This window comes from Procambarus clarkii, chromosome 56, assembly GCF_040958095.1.
Source record: "Procambarus clarkii isolate CNS0578487 chromosome 56, FALCON_Pclarkii_2.0, whole genome shotgun sequence".
NCBI lineage: Eukaryota > Metazoa > Arthropoda > Malacostraca > Decapoda > Cambaridae > Procambarus > Procambarus clarkii.
In genome coordinates, this window is record NC_091205.1 from 20,612,561 (window position 1) to 20,632,675 (window position 20,115).

The 20,115-nt window shown below is 41.0% G+C and overlaps 1 protein-coding gene across 1 annotated transcript in view; it reads right to left on the minus strand.

The window, feature by feature from the left end:
* Positions 1 to 18,416, minus strand: part of LOC123770927 (transcription factor A, mitochondrial) — a 24,054-nt gene extending 5,638 nt beyond the window's left edge. The window contains exons 1-5 of the mRNA XM_069305831.1: positions 18,045 to 18,416; positions 13,310 to 13,455; positions 10,065 to 10,167; positions 7,295 to 7,511; positions 1,618 to 1,742 (exon numbers count right to left, since the gene is read on the minus strand). Coding sequence (XP_069161932.1) covers positions 1,618 to 1,742; positions 7,295 to 7,511; positions 10,065 to 10,167; positions 13,310 to 13,455; positions 18,045 to 18,115 — 662 coding nt within the window. The 5' untranslated portion in view covers positions 18,116 to 18,416. The remainder of the gene's footprint in view (positions 1 to 1,617; positions 1,743 to 7,294; positions 7,512 to 10,064; positions 10,168 to 13,309; positions 13,456 to 18,044) is intronic.
* Between the last annotated feature and the right edge of the window lie 1,699 nt (positions 18,417 to 20,115).

Below are 20,115 nucleotides of genomic sequence, written 5' to 3' on the forward strand. Positions count from 1 at the left end.
GACTTCTCCACAAAGCTGAAGTTTAATTGTTTGCCAGAGGAGGCTGAAGTTGAAGGAAACTAAAACCCTGACCCTGACAAAAGAACGTTCAAGGCATACCCATCAGTAGCTCCTCATCCTCACTCTGGTTTTTTCTTTCGTGTAGGGTTATGGGCAGTTTTGTACGAGAGGCTCCAGAGTGAAGGTGCAGGCAGGCCGAGACCTCAAGTGACCAGGGCCGCTATCTGGGTGGTCAGGGGCATCAGTCACGGTAATGAGGTAACCGAAGTAACCCAATGGCAATGAGGGTTTGCCCTTACCAAGGGGGGTTACCTAAATTCCTTCAAGAAATAGCTTGTCTTACTGTGCACATACTTTCCAGTGTTCTCTTTTTGTAGTTTTGAACAAATCTGGTTCTTAAGATCCCATCGCCTGCAAGAGTGAGCCAGATTTTGGTTCTGACCTCTGGTAGGGGATGGATGGTCCTCAGAGGACTGGTATGTTAGGCTAAGGCTTGCTGTTACCAAATTTAAGCTTGGGAAACTACAGAGGGCCCACCAGAAAAAGACATTTAATTTACATGTCCCTTGTAATTGTTGTACAGGGGACAATTGTAATTATCCTGTAATTGTGTACAAGATTGTACACAATCTTGATTTTCCCCACTATGAAATTTTTTCAGTACTTTCAGTAAAGTGATAAAGGTGCAGCAAGTTATTTAACAATCAATGTAATAAAAATGCACAACAAAAGTATTAACTGGAGATTAATAAAAGGTCCCAGAGGGTGCAGCCGTGAAAGGCTTCATAGAGGAAATTGTCCCCACTATGACAAATTAATATTTTTGATTTACAGGTGCAAGTTATTTATGAAATACATCAAGGTAAACAAGTCAATACAAACAAATTGAAAGCCATTTTAGAACTCTAATATGTGACTACAACTGTTTAACAATTCTTGTTGCTCTGTTAGCTAGTTTGCTCATCTGTACACAATAAGCATGTGTCATGTAAAGGCAAAAAAAAAACAAAAAAAAAACATGGATCATATACTATGAAACTTTTTACATAATGAATCTGTAATACCTAATAGCCAAAGTTGCCTAACAACTTGAATTTTCCAGAAATAAACTTTTCATACATTTTTTCATATGGAATGATAAAGATTTTCATTGTACTATAATTATATATGATTGGGATCTTTTTATTAGATTCAAAACAGAGATTTCATCAAACCTGACCAAACTTAACTTTCTTAACATAACTAGGTCTGCAATTCATGTTCTTAATATAATGTGCTTTATTAATATTGTTAGGACTGAGGCAAGCTGAAGTTTCAAGGAAATGGAAAGAAACACTTGAAACTAATACAAATGGCTGTGCCTGTTAAGCAGCTTGGGCCTTGCTTACAAGGCCAAGTAGTGCAGTCCTGACTATTAGGTACAACAAATCCACTAAAACAGTAATAATGGGCGCATCCAATCTCGATCATCGCCGCCCCTCAATCACTAACAAAAAACAGTAATAATCACTATATCTACTGTATTACAAATATAACTATTGTTTGATAACTCCTTCATTTAAAATCAAATGTGTTTATTCACTTGTGTGTTGGCTTGTATTAACAAACAATACTCACTTCTCCTCCCAGTACGCAAGTTCACAATTATATTGTTCTTGAAGTTTTTTGGCTTCTTCTTGAAAGACATGTTTCTCGTCATCTGACATCCTTACCCACTTCGAGGCTGCATCAGACATGAATTCCTAGAAATTAAAGTTATTCATGAGAATAAATTATGAAGAAAGTTTACATAATTATTGATAAAGCTACTATTGTTTTACCTCCTTCCCACATCTGCCCTTGAAGCTCATGTGTCTAGAAATTTATATTAAATTATTGAAACAATCTCTGCACCACAGCACTAATCACTACATAAATGACGATAAACTTGCATCGGAAATACCAGATGAACAGAGCAGAGGAGAAGGTCGAAGAAGAAGCCCTGCTGAGCGCATCAGCATCCTCCGAGAGCCAATCACAATGAAGCCTGAGGAGGGAAAGGAAGTGCACAACAGAACTCGAGTGCTGATGGGTGAAAAAATCATCTACCACCAACACAGCTGACAAGGGAAGCCGAGTGTGGAGCTGTACAACACCCATGTCTTGAGGAAGAGAAGGTACAGGGGCTATACAAACAGGCAGTCATTGAGAGGCACTAAGTAAGCACTCCCCCCCCCCCCTCCCTCAAAAAATGCCTGAAATAGACGACACCATACGCCAACAAGAGTATGGTACGAAAAAAGCTGTGCCTGACCTCAAGCAAAAACCAAGGATCATCTGCTAGCCAGGAGGACTCCAGGGGCCAGAGGCAGATTCACGGAAGCACTTACGTAAGCACTTACGAACCTGTACATCTTTTCTCAATCTTTGGCGGCTTTGTTTCCAATTATTAACCCTTAAACTGCGCATGGCGTATATATACGCCCTGAGTAACATGTCCCATGGTGCGCATGGCGTATATATACGCCATAGGGTGCCAGGCCTGATTCAAATGGCCCGCGGTTACACGGGGTTCACAGTAGCTTCCTCAGGGCTCTTGTAAACAGATGCCATTTTAAAAAAAAATCGTGGGCAATATTCTCAGGTGTGAGAGGCACAGTACTGTTGGAGCAACCAAGGCCGGCACACGCAGCATGAGCGAACAGCATTGCTGTTCAGCTTGTGACCACAGCATCACCGAAAAATGTCAAAATAAATATATAATTGTTATTATTTAGCGATGACAATATTACAGATGACCCCTGACTGTGATATAAATAACCAGGGTTGTGATAATAGCAGGATTGTTGTAATAATTAGCGCTGTGAGAGGAGTGATGCTGAGAGATGGAGGGAGACAGCATTGTTTACCGACTGTGTGGCTAGCTGGTATTGTCTGCATTCACCATACCAGGTCAGTGGTTCTCTATGGTGAACACAAATGTAGATACTTATATATAATGTGTGTATTAGTGTAATAACAGCAAAAGGATTATGCTGGGAGGAGCCATATGAGTGACGGAGGTGACGTCGTCTTCACGATTTGTCTAGCTGTTTAGAGGGTGCCCACTATGCTTTTTGGGCGCACTACAAGCTTAGGTGTACAGTTACGGTGCATAAAACATGTAGATATTTATATATAATATGTGTATATAGGGTAATAACACTGCAATCAGTATTGTTGGGGTAGAAAGTTTAGTGCGTGTGACCTTGAAAGAGTGAGGGAGCCGCCAGCCGCCATCTGTGTATAGCAACGACTCTTAGTGCCTGAACTAACTATATCAGCTTAGCTGTACAGTTGTGGGGAACAAAATATATACATACTTATATATAACGTCTGTATATAGTGTAATAACACCACAAATGGTATTATTGGGGAAGAAAGTATAGTGCGTGTGTTGAGGGAGTGGCAGCGAGTGGCTGGCTGGTGTGTGGCGGTAACTCTGTTGCTTTTCGATTCTCAATACCAACTTAGTGGTTCGTTATGGTGACCAAAACATGCAGATACTTATATATAACCTGTGTATAGAGTGTAATAGCAGCAAAACAATGTTTATTGTTTTATAAACATAATTGAATCACTAATATGCACATCATACTTTTGAGTATAACGATTATTCACCACTTTTATTATATAAATATATTACAATACACACTATTGAATAATATTACTGCAAAAAAACTAAGAAAAAATCAATCGGAGACATTGAAACAATTAGGTAATAATATCTTTGTGGCAACTCCCATCTGTCAGCACGGGTGACGCTGACCGGGTCTGACGACCGCTCTGTCAACGCCCACTTTTTGCCAGACTTCCTCGGTCAATTGCGCCCAAAATATGTCACCTACGATTTTTTTTTTATTTTTTCCGTGCTCAGGGGACACAAATTAGCATGTTTAGAAGACGAAAAAAAATTTTTGAATTTTTTTTTTTCTTGCGCACAGGGGTGTAAATGTCCCCAGGACCCCTGAGCAGTGTAAGGGTTAAACAGTTAAAGATCTCCGAAGCACCAGAAGGCTGTTTATAACAATAACAACAGTTGATTGGGAAGTTTTCATGCTTGTAAACTGTTTAATAAATGTAACCAAAGCCGTCAAAGATCGAGGAAAGATGTACAAGTTCGCAAGTGCTTGCGTAAGTGCTTTCGTGATTCTGGCCCCAGCACCTCCCAACCCATCCAAAATTGGAACATGAACCTAAACTCATTAGCAGGAGGGGTACATCTGCGCATCCAAGAGGTCTCCCGAGTTCCAGCAGGAGGATGGAAACCTCTGGAAAGATCATCCCAATGGGCCCAAAGGCAAGCAGAACCAATTCCAAGGGTAAGCCACAACCAAATTGTATTCATACAGGGAGGGGAATACGAAAACCCCACCCCCCGCAAGAGGAGCCCCACCTCAGAGGGCACCAAAAGACCACAAAGGGTCAAAAGGGACGCAAGGGCCAAACTCGGACTCACTCCACGCCCCAGAGGTCACAGTGATGGCCCCGGGGCAAAGTCATCATCCTCGACACTTTCTGGAATACAGAAGTAGAGTCTGAGGAAAAGACCTCAAAGGAAGAAGGTGCTGGCTGAAAGACCCAGAAGCCTCAGCTAGCTGACTCAACTGCCTTAATGCCCACAATTGAAGGGGCATCCCATGGACCTGACCGAGGCAAATCCCAAACCCAAAACCCTCAGATGCTTCAGGACTGGAAACAGGGAGGGTGGGTCAGAAGAAGAGTGAACAACACCCACCGGGAAAGGAAGAGGAAGCATGGATGGAACCTAGGTCAAGTTGACCAATGTCTCCAATCCCAGGTCCCCAACACCAACCTGTTTTACTCCGGGGCATCGAACCAGACACGACGTAGACTGCTGTAACCTAGCAAATCAAACTCGTAAAGAGGTCATTGCTGAAAATCCCGAACCTCATCAATAGGATCTGAAAAAAGTAGTCACATAAGAACAAACCCCACAAGACATAGAATTGAAGGTGTTACCTACCCAACAGGCAGCATGAAATGAACATTGCCACATGGCATGAAAGATGTACAGCTCTCAAACTCACATGAAGTGAGAGCAAGTTCGTGGGGAATATCCAGAGACCACTGAACCTGCAGAGAATTACCAAGGCCCGAAAGAACTGACCAAGCAGGACACCCCAGGCATTGAGACGCTTCGCCAGACCTAAAGCAAACAGCCAAATTTATACCAACAGAACCAAACCAACATTTAAGAGGATGGTGTGTCTCATAATGCATGAGTGACAAAGTATAGAAACAACATTGTAGGTCAACACAGCCTGGCTATGATTGCCGAAAAGGCCTACCTTGACATGCTATAGTGTAGCCTGTGAATAACCAGTACACCCATGCCAGCCAATGTCACTCCCCGACCCGAGTGAAGACGGGAAAATCTGAAGACCTCTGACTCACCCTGGGCGACAGCCACCACAAGCTAGGTGAACCTCTAAGGGAGTGCCTCTTTAACACCTCAGGGAAGAGAAGCCTGAAGTGCAAGAAAAGCACTAGGGAGCACACAATTAAGATAACCTTGTGCACATGCAGTGCCAAGTACACAAGAAGTCCAGGCTCACACAACACTGCACAGTGTGCAACAATGTCCACAAAGGCAAAACACCACTTGCCCAAAATGCTATGCATACTAGTGGCTTTAAGTATTTTATGTACTAGCTCTATTTTTAAATTCCAACATCATGTTTGTAACTCATCTTCAATGTACTGTATGTACATTTACCCGAATAAAAAATCTAATCTAATCTAGTGCAAACAAAATGCCAGAGTCAAAGCAGCAGAGGGGTGACTATGCACACACTACATATATCATCATAGAACTAAGGGCTATCACCAGCTGCAAGCTACCTCTCCCCAAATGAGTTGGGGCAAATGTTAGTGTTAGCTTTTTAAAAAAAAAAAAAAAAAAAAAAAAAGTATGCTATGTGCACTTATAAGAGTAAGGTTTAAAATATATATTAGTATGAATAAAAATACATAATGCATATATTTACACACACACACACACACACACACCTGTATATACAGTACAGTACTCATATTTTCAAAGTTAAATATAATGAACACCAACTTTGACATAATACAACCTGTTAGCACAAAATGAACTAAATAAATAGAGAAACGAGAATAAATGGACAGTTATTTTCATGCGGCCCTCACCTCATTTTTACCAAAAAACCACAACTTCTCTGTGGGCCATGACAGCTAGACCACACGAGGTAGAGACTTTTTAATTGGCTTGTTGTGCTTTCTGGATACAACTTATAATGTTCAAAGAAAAAAAAATTCAGAAGTTTTTTTTGTACACCATGGGGATGTCGGCTATTAACAGGTATGCAAACCCAGGGGTTAAGGTAAATCTGTCACACATCTGCAAGAGGTCACTTGTGTGCAAGTGTTCACTTAGACTGCTTCCCGTGATTCCCTCTGGTATAACTATATTGGCCACATTTTTCCATTTTAGTTGCTGTAAGTTGAATTTGCCATGCAAAATGATGTTAGGGGGTAGGGTTTGTGAGGTTTTCAAAGCAGTGTTCTATTTCTGTAAGTTGGTCTTTAAACTGCTGAGGATTTGCATCTGGTGATTTAAATACAAGGATAGTTACCACATTTTGAATGTCTATTTTGAGTAACAGCACTTCCACCATATTATTTGTGGTGTTTAGCAGCTATGTGCAGACGAAGGTGTCTTTGATGTACAGGCTGACCCTACCCTGTAACCTATGTTTCCTATCACATCTGAAAAGATTGAATTCTGGTATGAAGTAATCAGGGGGATAAAACCCTTCATGCAAACTGAACATACCCTAAAGAAGAATAATTCTGATATCCATATCTCACCGTCATAATAGTCCTTTGTGTTAGTTTCAGTCGAAGCTGTAAACATTGCATTTGCCTCATTTAGGTGACCAGTTATATAGTGGACTTTGTTGTGCATGTTTTGATACCTTGTATGTTGGCAAATACAATGACTGTTATCATATTTGTCGAAGTGCTGAGTGTTAATACTTGGTGTTAATATCTGTAGTTCTGGTAGGGGTGCCACATGGTCTGTGTCCTGTCAAGTATTTGACAGTTGATGTTAGAGTTTGGAACATTTCTTACCATTGTTTCCTCTCTTACTGAATAATAGAAAATTTGTTTTCAAAATGTATTAGTTCTGATGGAAGGGATAAGTAACATCAAAGTGTTAAAAATACACTGTGTTAAGTGTTACAATGTTAAAAATAATCTACATAAAAACATAATGACACTATACCTTTAATTTAGTGTTTCCTCTGTTCAATGTCCTAATGTATAGAGTGAAGGCATTACCAGGTGATTTTGGCTTTGAGATGTCAATGTCAGGCTCTTTCCTCTCAATCTTTGCAGCTTTAGTACATTTTCTTTTCTTTGTTTTTGCACTTTTCTCTTTCTTGAGATCTTCAATGTTTTGAATTTGCTCACTGCTGAGATTCTGTATATAGTTGTTATACCTAAAAAAAAAAAAAAAGCATTGAATGCATCTTTCTGGTTAGGCATAAGTGGCTCTCTGAAGCTAGCCAAATTGAGATACCTCCACACACATTATTCACATCAGCTCCTTAATAGCCTACTGGAGACCTAAGCTATTACCTAGCCACCCCCCCCCCCCACCCTCCCTCACAGAGGTGCAGTGAGCAGGGAATTTTTATGATCGCCCCCACCATGAAAACGTTAAAAAAATATACGATGTGAAATGGACAACTACCAGGTTCACAGGAGAAAAGAAACGAAACAGCAAACAACTCTGAATACGATCCATTCACTAGACAGTTTGAACCCACCTTAGTTATAGCAGACTACTGACAGGTGGTTGCACAACTTAGCTGCTAGCTTCCTATATCAACATGCCTCAATCTGGAGCCTGGGACAACAAACCGACACCCGCTAGAGAGAACAGGGAACCAGAGTCCACCAGGGTACCATGCCCCTGGCAGTTCAGTTCTATAATCATGCAGAAGAGTCACAGTAACGTGGCTGAAGATATAATGACCAAACCACACATCAAAATAGGAAGAGACAACAATGTTTCGGTCTGCCCTGGACTATTATCAAGTCACAATTGACATGATAATGGGCCAGGATGGCCCGAAATGTCGTCGTCTCCTCCTCAAACCACAGGTTGTAAAGCCTCCGCACCCAGAGTGGAACATTGCAACGCCAACTCCTCATGCAGGTGCTCATCAAACCTCTCCATGGGGACCCCAGACTTGCAAGACTGCAGCCAGATGTGAATGCATCCTATGATCATCCACAATAAAAGCCCCAGAAAGTGCAGTCAGCTGCACATGGAGCTGCAACTTGCACACATCCTTGGGAAGTGCTGGAGTATACAGGAAGGACTGAAGCAGGGTAAATTGAAACATTCGAAAACACCTTTAAGACAGAGGTCACCCCCACCAGTCAAGCATACAAGAATGACAGAACCCTTACCAAGACCCCCAAAAAAGGAGAGGGTTATCAGCTAGCCAGAATGAGCCCAAGACCTCAAACTGTAACTAAAAAGAGGAGCTGGACCTGAATTCAAGAGAGGCCAGGTCTTGTAGAAAAGAGGTCTGAACTCCACAGGGGGTTCCAAAGCAAATCCATATGAACCACAGAAGGTGTAGGGCAGGATGGAAGCCTCCATAAAAACTGTAAATATGAGTTACCTAACAGGACCCGGAAACGAACCTGAGGGGAAAGAACGAGTGATCCAACTCGTACATGACAGGGGGATAAGAAAAATGATCCCACCATAACATTAAAACCCTCTGTGGAGGGAACCAAGAAGGGCTGAAAGGCACTCAAGGGCACTCCTCGGCCTGCCCCTCAAACCAAAAGCCTGTCAGTGAGGACCCGGGGCAGAGCCAAAGTATTTGCCCAACACCCGAGACAGGAAGGTGTCCTCCCTAAGAGAAGGGTTGGGGCAAGAGGCAGGTGTGAAGGCAAGCGATCTGAAACCCAAGTAGGACCAGAAGGCACAACTGTCTCTGCTGTCGACATAGAAGGGTCTACCCCCCGAGAAGACCGAGCTACACCCAGAGCTAAGCCCCGACCCGACTCTGAAACCCTCAGATGCTTAGGAGCTAGAACTAGGAGAGAGAAGACCAGATGCAGGTTAAACAACAGATGCAGGGGAAGGAGGAGGATACCCAAACTTTGTCCAGGTGCAGTTCACCAACACTTTCAATTCATGGCTCCTGAGCACCCTAAACTCCAACTCTGGGGCATGTTACTGATCAATATGCTATGAATGCCGAACACAAGCAAACCCAACTCACTGAGTGGCAGCTGCCTGAAATGCCTCTAATGGGGAGGCAGAATCCATTAATTCGGAGACCAACTGAGAATATACTCACATGATTCAGTCATACGTGTCTCCTACCCATAAGGCAGCATGGCAGAGGCAGAAAGAATGATCATCATGAGGAAACAAAGACGATGAGCATCCTCTCAACTCGCACTTAGCAAGAGTTGGCTCGACAGGCCAATCCATAATGAACCATGCCAGAAATCCACAGGGTATTCCCTAGGATGTAAGGCAGATAACCAAGCAGATACCCAAGGCACTAGGGGCTGCATGCCAGAAGAGTATACAGGAATTCACCAACTGTAGTCAAAACAACGAGGGTACACTGGATGACTGTGGAATGCCCCGTAAAAACAAACATGCAAACCCAAGTGCACTCCAGCACAACCAAAGAACACCTGCAGCCAATGATCCAAACAGAAGAATCAAAGAACCATAAACAGTCCAAGACATGGCCAGAACGTGTCTGGGGTGAACTCTCAAACACACCAGAGAAGGTAACTCTTACAGTTCAAGAGCAGCATTACCAAACATCCAGGGAAGGGAACTATCAAGAGAAAGCACCAGGTCATTATGACTATAGAGCACTTGGAAGGGATCAGTGTAAGGACTTAAGATGGGACGGGAAAAGGAATGGTGCCCAACCATTTCCATATGTACTATACATACATACATACATACCAGTACATACATACATAATAACAATACAACTTACTTTATACTATATTCCTCTTTCTGTTTCTTATATTCCAGCAGCCATTTGTTTTTTTCATTGTCACCAAGATTCTTCCATATCTGTGTAATTTTGTAAATTCTTTCTGCAAAATATAAAGACCTTTAGTCGATATATCTGAAAAGAACACATTAATAAAGGACAAATTCAGTTATGGAGCCATCTCAGCTTAATTAGTGAAATATTAAGCTCTGCCAATACTTTTTTTTTATAAATAAAGCCTATATTTTTAGTCATAGTGAAAACTTCATTTGAAAAATTAGCAACCTGTAACACTTTTGCTGCAAATGCTCTTTCGAGAATGCTCTGTGTTTCTAAGGTGTGCGTGGACAGCACCTAGGAGCACTACATCATCTGGAACACTGGTTGGGCATGCAATTATCCGAGGTCTCTAGGGACATAGCCGCCCTGGTTTGATAAAACTTGGGATGGGATCAGTGGCAACCCGAGCTTTGTGAAGGCAATACATTACCCAGTACGTCTAGCCCCTAAAGTTAAGAAAAAAAGGATTCTTGTTTATTTGATTCAAAAAATGATTAATTATTAAATAGTGACATATGGGTCTGAATAAATTTGTGAAAAAATAGTTGATATAATGGATTTGAGTGGCAGAAAAAAAAATATTTTGAGAGCAAAAGTATGAGTCAATCATACAATCACTATGTATGTATGCTATGCATGCAAAACCAAATGATTTTCCATACTGTACAGTATTTTCATTATTTTTCCAATAATCTATGTATATTATGGTTATGTGTATAGGAATAACTTTTTTTTGTTCATTCTGGGACGAGTCCTTTGGTACTCCCTATAGACATCTCACTTAGATGCCTCCCCACTACTGGGTCATATTAACCATTGGCCTACCAATGTTCGGCCTACCAGACACCTGAGCTAGAACCTAGCCTCTCCCCCTCCCTCTCTTCCATCACTGAGGCACAAAATGCAGGGGAATATTATAGTTACTCCTCACTGCAAAAGTATCCAGAATGTTGATTCTTTATAGACAACTGCCTAGTTCATACAAAATGAAGCATTGTGACAGCCAAATGATTCCACAAACTATCCAATCCAAACAATTGGTTCACTCAAAACTAGTTTGAACCTGTTACTACCAATGGTTACCACCAGTGGCCTAGAGTCCAGTCAACAGCCAGTTCCAAGGTTTGTCAAGTCGCTCACGTGGTTGATACCACTAGTGTGCTACCCAGGTTCTGGAGCCCTTCTGGCAGAAGACAACAGGACTCTTATCCACTTGGCATTTATCATGCATTAATGGGCTGTCATGGAGATTTTTGTACACACTCCATGTAACATGGATTCACTCACTTTGGTCCCAGGTGTGGAGGCCTTTTTGCCTGCAGTGCCAGCTTATCCAGCATTCCACTTTGCTTGTTTCATGTGACAATAGGTTGTGCTGACCTTGGATTTTGATTTGGCCTGGTCCTTCACCCATTGTCCCACTTTTTTTTTTTGCTTCTCTTTCCTGAGAGTGCTGTCACTCAATTTATTTCAACTGCTACTGTTGTCCTATCTGTCTGATGTTGTTCCATCAAGGTTCTGCCCCTGCTTTTCGGAGGCAGTCTGGCTGGGTTGGAGCCTCGCCTGCTATTGGTTGTGGTAGGACCTTGGCACAATCAGATTCTATGGCCTTTGCACTTCCTTCAGAGGTTGCCTGTTCTGCTTGTTATCACCATTCTGTACTGTCGAAGTGATAAGAACCTCAAATGCTACTTGAGGTTCTTTTCAGTTTGCTTCTTTGACAGTGTTGGGGAAGGATGTTTGGCCTATTTTTGACAGTTCCCGGTCTCATGGTTTATGGGTCTTTCGGGTTGTTTCCCTCAGCCTTCAGTGGAGTGGGTCAGCCCCCCTTTCCCTGAATTCGGGGCTGTCCTCTAGTAGAAGAATCCTATCCTCTACTGTGCATAGTTATTGTGACTTTGTTGGATTTGGGCATTCTCCAGCTGCCCTCGTCTCTTTGGGAGCAACTAGGACACCCACCCTTCTCCATGCTGGATTTGGCAAGCCTATGATACTTCATCTTTCAGAAGATTCATTGTCTGTCCTACCTTTTGCATGGCCTCTTTGGCTCAGGTTCACCTGGTATACCAGACAGATTCTTGGTTCGTATCCCTGGGCCTCGAGGCACGTCCCAATTCATCTGAGGTTCCAGGACCTGGTTAGGTTTCATTGTGGGGTATCTAGATTTAACCCTTAATCTGTGCATTATATTTTTGTACCAGTTTTAACAAGAAAAAAAAAATACTAATTTTGGTTGGATTAACTAGCATTCAGGAAGCATGAAAATGCGAGTAAAAATTTATCTACCATTTAGTAGTTAAGGTGTACTGTAGTGGTCCAGAGAATAAGTGTATTTTTTTAAACGTGGTGAGGTGCCACATGTACCTTGTTTATTATTTCAGAGCATGGCATACAAAATTCTTGGGAGAACAGACAGGGCAGACAAGGATAGACTATTTACCATGGATGGTACACAAAGATTACAGGTTGGAGAGGATGTAGTGCCCAAAAAAAGCCATCGACACATGATAAGATATTTAGTTGAAGATATGTCAGAACTCACTTGGCTTGGAAACCTATTTACTAGTCACCTGAAAGTTGAGATGTGCAACCAAAGAACTGATAAATAAATGAACAAATCTTTCCGATTCTGCCTTTCTAAGGCACCGTCTGGGATGCTCTCGGACGTAGGTTCGAATCCTCGTCACGGCCCTTGTGGATTTGTTCATTCGATACATCACGCTATTGTGATTTCTGTGTGTAAAGAGCTGATACCTATTCCCATCAAACAAAACTAGCAGAGTACAACAGGAGTACAAAACCATTCTGTATGTCACTTAGTGGCAAAATACCCATACAGCAATGCAAGCAGGTGTACTGTGTACTTTATCAGTACCCACAGTAGCCCATGCATGCCCTTTCACAATATCAATCACAGATTATGAAGTCCAGTAATATCTCGTCAAGAAAAGTTGTGCAATCAGTGGTGGTGGAAACATTTCTTTATTAAGAATATAATTCAGAAAGTAATAATTAGGATAGAACTCTTCAAAGATGTACTAAAAAATGGCATTTTAATTATTTTACAAACCTTAGTTGCAGCTGATGGAATCAAATATTGCATGTAAAGTCAAAACTAAAATTTCATATGAAATCCTATACATCATTTTTGTTCATTAGAACAAGTGTTAAAATGGCTTACATACCACGGTAAGACAATTCAGGATACTTTTTTTGAATTTCTGCTTGACTCTGCATCATGAAGTTCAGGTATGGTGTTACGGGCCTTTTTGGAGGTTCTGGAATACCCAGCTGCTGAGCAACAGTACTTTTGTAGACGAATGACACCAGTCTAACAATTAGAATAGAGTACATAAATATCAGATCAAATACCGTTTTATATTATAATTACTTTATATGAATATAAATTACAAAATACAATGCATAACTGTCAACTTATTCTTACCACAAAATTTACTTATAACATTGTTATTTCAAAACCAATTTAGACATCTTTCAGTTTATAAACCATGATTTTAGAATCATCTTTCCCGTGGCACAATGGTAAGACACTTGCTCCGCACTTCGCAATCAATTTAGCCTGGGTTCATATCCTGGCTGGGGAGGATTGACTAGGTGCCAATCCTTATCAGTACACCTCTGTTCACCCAGCAGTGAATGGGTACCTGGTTGTTAAACCATTTGGCAGGTCGTATTCTAGGAAAAATTAAGATTAAAGATCTACCCAAAACGCTATGTATGCTAGTGACTTTACAAGAATGTAAGAACTCATGTATGAAAAACACATTTACATAAACTAACTGGCAGCATACAGTACTAGGCCTTGTAATGCCTCCTACATTATTATGGCACTGATGACCTCACTACACTATATAGCTATGCTTCAGAGAAATGATTTTAGAAATTAATCCTACAGTACAAGATGATGTTCCTTCTGTTGACCAGACCACACACTAGAAGTTGAAGGGACGACGACGTTTCGGTCCGTCCTGGACCATTTTCAAGTCGATTGGTCTTGAATCGACTTGAGAATGGTCCAGGACGGACCGAAACGTCGTCGTCCCTTCAACTTCTAGTGTGTGGTCTGGTCAACATACTTCAGCCACGTTATTGTGACTCATCGCCTGCATGATGTTCCTTCAATTACTGTACTCTTAAACTGTACTTAGATCTCTCTCTCTCTCTCTTACATGATACTCCTTCCCAACCTTTACTGTCTACCACAACTTTACCTACCTCTCTAAACTAGCAAATATACAACTAATATAAACTGTGAACCCGTTGGCCCCGACTCAAATTTCTGGGCTAGCTGTCAGTAGCTCCCCAGTGCATTGGTACCACAGAGTCGTTCACAAAACTACCAGACCTCTAGGCTTGAATAAGCCTACCAAACACTAGGATCTGGTGTGCTCATGAAGGTGAGGGGGAACATGTGAATTTAAGATCAACTTCGTAACCGAGTAAAACTGCCCGAAAAGAAGAAACAAAAGCAAAATGTAATTAATTTAATCATAAATAACTAAAATAAAAAAAAAACTATTAAAAACAGAAATATAAAATAAATAAATAAATAAAATAAAATGTTTATTCAGGTAAGGTTATTCAGGTGGGAGCCAGTCGGCCGAGCGGACAGCACACTGGACTTGTGGTCCTGGGTTCGATCCCGGGCGCCAGCAAGAAACAATGTGCAGAGTTTCTTTCACCCTATGCCCCTGTTACCTAGCAGTAAAATAGGTACCTGGGTGTTAGTCAGCTGTCATGGGCTGCTTCCTGGGGGTGGAGGCCTGGTCGAGGACCGGGCCGCAGGGACCGGCTGCGGGGACCAGGGACCAGGCCGCGGGGACACAGAAGCCCCGAAATCATCTCAAGATGACCTCAAGATAGAAGGTACATACATACAAGAGATTTTACATAATTTGATCGATTTATAGATGGAGCTAGTACATACAATTCCTAAAGCCACTACTGTATTACACAAAGCGTTTCGGGCAGAGGTATTGTCAACAAACCATGATTTCATATAGAAGCACTCCACCACCAGATGGCAGCTCAGGTCTCACAAGAGTTCAGCCTACCTGCATGTTTTACTTGAATGCCTGGTACCAACTTAACTACTCCCCCACAAAGAACAACATTTTTTTTCCATTAGCTAAGTAGACTGGTGTTCCTTGGGACTGTGTTGTCTTGCAAAGGGAGGGGGGAGGGAGCCATACTTAGTATCAATTAATTTTCCATCATATTTCACGATTGTATTTATGCATGATAGTATGATGATAGATGGAATTACTGGTGTCTATTTCACTTTGCCTCAGATCTACAAGATCATCATACTATCATGTAAGAGGAGCCACATATCTATTGTTCATCCAATAAAATCAGCAGACTTCTAGATGTTACTACTGCTTGGCTTAGACTCTGTTACAAGTATCTCTGGGAATTCTCATTATCTGCTGATATAGACCTGACCATATGTAAACTGTCAACAAAATTATTCGCACACCCTCCGTCACTATGTGATGGCGTGCGAAAAGATACGTGAATTCAGAGACGATTCTATAACCAATGTTCCAACAATGTGTAAATATTTCATTCAAAATGATCTGCTACCAGAAATTTTAGCCAAATTTCCCAAGTTTGCTAACTGTCGGTAGTAACCAAGTGATTGTAATCTATCCACTTCTGCCCTCTGGATAGGGGGCGGTGTGCAGGACAAACGTATTAATTGTGACTAACTCTCCACATATGTCAGTTGCTTAATTTAGAAACTGTACTTGTGGTCGATCTCGAACCCATTGATAATGTGATAACTTGTACTGAATTTTGTAACTAGCTCATCAAGATTGTAACTTGCTTAGCTAAATGAATTGTGGGATTCAGTCCCTGAGACCATTATGTGCCTCTGTAACCCTTTCCACTACTGCCCACAAGATGGATATGGGGATGCATAATAAATGAACTAAACTAAACTGCATTTATGCTACCCATCTTGCATGTCTTCAGCTTTTTTGCTCACCCAGACTTTGTTTCAGTTATTTTCTCTGGTGTCAGCTTGCATTTCTCATTTCCTCACCAAAGTTACGTATTCTCTAAGGGGTTTGGGTGCCCTTTCCTTTCAGCACAAAGGTAGTGCTGCATGCACCGGAGTGACTGACGCCCCCAAGAACCATACCACCAGAACAAAAACCTGACAATGGCTGAAAGGATGCACCCACTACTGCCAAGACACATGAAACCACCACCGCCACCTCCTCAAAAAAAGGAAGGTAGCAAACTGGTGGATGACTTCTCAAGCAGACTCCTGGAGAGAATCTAACATGTAAAGCCAGCAGGTTCAACAAGCTGCAAAGAAGGTCTGTACATGAATACCTGCAGTGTAATGTTTTATAAACACTTTAAGGAAAACAACACTCGTCCAGTTGTACAGATATTTGTCCCTAACTGGACAACTGCATCCAAACATGGAGACCTCACCTATATACAGACAAAAATGTACTGAAAATGTCCAGAGCAGAGTGAAGAAAATCATCTCAAAATGAAGTCAACCACTAATATTGTATCAGGAAAGGCTGAAGACCTCAGGACTAATAGACTCAGAAAACAAGACACAGCTAATCAAAAAGTCATGCAATCAACACTACATTACAAGGCATATAATCAACACCTTTAAAATACTGAACAAATTATATGTTAATCCACACCACTAACTCTCAGAGTGTAGTTATCGTCAAAATTGTCATCCTAAATGCATGAATAAAAAATTATTTTAGTGGATTTTCTTTGGAATACAGGTCGGGACTAAAATCTTTTAATGTTAAATATCGTCAATGCACATCCCCTGACATGTACTCTTATATCGAAAACTCTGCACTGCAATGCAAATCCTGACTTCAAGCACTTCCTAGAGGTCTGTAATAGAACCCATGGGCACCACACTAGAAGCAAATATCTTTGTGAAATTTCTAGAGTGAGACTCAAAGCAGAAATGCTATGCATATCAAGAGTCCCAAATTGTGGAATGACCTCCCAAATGTGATTAAAAGCTGAACCTCTCCCAACTAGTTAAGAGAAACTAAGAAGTATCTATTTAACATGTAATAAATCTCGCTCACATTTCCTCATCAAAAAAAAAAAAAAAAAAAAAAGACTTGTGTTTTGCTGTTATGCATTTTAAATTTTAGGCATTAAAAATGTATGCCAATGCTTTATCATTAAGTGCCATCGGATTACTGTACGTCATTTGCTAAATTTTTGATTTGTTAAATATGTTAGTTTGCTGCTTCTTTATTATTAAATGTTTACCCTGAAGATCAAAACCTACAAAAACATTTTTACCGATTTATTTTGTTATACGTTAAACTCTTGGTATTCTAGTGGCTTTGCTAAAAACTCGCCTTCATATATTTTTTGCTGTTATTACTAAAGTTCAATACTACTGTATATCTGTTCTGTTGCCAAAACTACAAATTCTATAATGTATATATCTAGGTCAATTATCATCATCACTTTATAATGTTTACCAGGTATCATTTGCTAAGTTTCTTGAGCATTTCATTTGGCTTACTTCTCATTCAGTATTAAGCATTTACCCCAATTATACCTATACAATTTTTTACAAGAATTAATCTAAGTTTTGCCCAAAACACTGTGTATTAGTAGCTTTATTTAATATGCAACCTCTGTACCTTCAAATATACTTCTGTATTTGGTTGTATGTATGCATATTTTACAAATAAATCATTATTATTATTAATACAACAAACTGCTTGGGATATGAATAATATTAATACAATAATGAGCTCGATGAAACGGACACTATCAATGCAATTATCTGAAAAAAGAAACAATACAGTACAGTATTATTAAATTAAAATTATCTGAAAAAAGAAACAATACAGTACAGTATTATTAAATTAATCTTACGGTAAGGTCCTGGCGAGTAGTGTAGGCCTACACAGGCCTCCAGGCCCCGCATACACAGCCCGTAAGAACATCGCTCAGCACAGCTGCCAGTATTTTCTACAATGCAGAGAAATCAGTGCTCAGTGAAGACTTTAAGACAGGAACTGTATGTTCTTTATGGTATGTGCAGTTTCTTCTTCTTTATGGTATGTGCCGTTTCTTCTTCTTTATGGTATGTGCAGTTTCTTCTTCTTTATGGTATGTGCAGCTTCTTCTTCTTCTTCTTCTGTATGTTATGTACGGGTTGCGTGAACTGGTATTGTTGTTGGTTGAGGGTCGACGACAAACAATTACACAACTGCATGTTCTGAGAGACGAGCGCTCACTGATGCATCTGTATACGTTCGTGTAGTCGTGAAGCCATTAACACGAACACGTTCGCTGAATAAATAAGGTTATTAATACATAGAAAAGCATTAAGATATATTTAAAAAATAAAAATATATATACTTTTTAATATCAAATGTACAATTAACTCATTTCTTACTCAGTACAATCATTAAATGAAATAAATTATATTGCTAAAGTCAGAGCCAAATGAAAACATTCGGAATCCGCAGCACCAATGTAAACAAGGTTTCCGTGGGAGATTTAAAAGGTGCTTTAATTGACACGTTGTTTTATTTATTTAGACACGAAAAAGTAGCAAAGGGTCATATAACAATCTTTATGTGAGTTTCTTGGCCGAAACGCTAAACTTATAGTAGTATAATATACAAATACTTTAATCACTAGTTAACACCTAAATCTTCTGATCTTTTAAAACCCGGCTGTAATTACCTAAGTGTAGTTACAGGATGAGAGCTACGCTCGTGGTGTCCCGTCTTCCCAGCAATTTTTGTTATATATTATTGTGAAACTACTAACTTTTTTTTGGCCTCCACCACCACCTCCCTTAATTTGTTCCAACCGTCTACCACTCTGTTTGTGAAAGGAAATGTTTTTATATTTCTTCGGCAGGTATATTTAGTTTGCTTAAATCTATGACTATTTGTTCTTGAAGAAGAATTCTTCCATATCAATTTTGTCGATTCCCGTTACTATTTTGTACCTAGTGATCATATCGCCTATTTTTTCTCCTCTCTTCTAGTTTTGGCATATTTAATGCCTCTAACCTCTCCTCATTGCTTTACGAATCAATAAATCCTCGTAGCTCTTTATCAGGGTGTTTCTCACACTCATTCCCTACTGCCCACTCTCTCCTAATGTCCCCTTCAAATCTCTTTCCCTATCTTTTCTCTCTTCAAACTTCCCCCCTTTCCAACTTTCTCCCTTCTCACCCCTCTCCTTGACATCTCTTCCCCTCTCTTTCCGTCTCTTCCACTCTGCCCCCTCCTCTCCAATCAGCTCTCTTCCCCCCTGTCACACTTCTCGTCCCTCGCCACACTCTCTCTCAATCTCACCCCTCCTCTCTCCCAATCTCACCCCTCCTCTCTCCCAATCTCACCCCTCCTCTCTCCCAATCTCACCCCTCCTCTCTTGCCTCTCCCCTCTCCTTCATTCTTCCTCCTCCCTCTCCACCTGTCTGCACCTTCTTTCCTTCCTATCTACAAATGTACCCGCCTCATTCCCTCTCTTTAAACATCCCTGCTCTCCTCCCGTCTCCTTCCGTCTCTCCTTGTATCTGTCTGTCTCTGTGTGTTGTTGTCTGTCTCTGTCTTTCCTGCTTGTCTTTCTGTCTCTCTCTCTGTCCTGGTCGACCCGGTCCATCTGCAGGCCTAGCTATTACTGTCTGTCAGTCTGTCTGTCTGCCTCTGTCTGTCTGTATCTGTTTGTCTGTCTCTGTTTCGGTTTCACACCGTAAGTGAGACACCGTAAGTGAGACACCGCGCAGACACCGTAAGTGAGACACCGCGCAGACACCGTAAGTGAGACACCGCGCAGACACCGTAAGTGAGACACCGCGCAGACACCGGAAGTGAGACACCGCGCAGACACCGGAAGTGAGACACCGCGCAGACACCGGAAGTGAGACACCGCGCAGACACCGGAAGTGAGATAGAGACAAATTAATGAGTAATATAATGTGAAA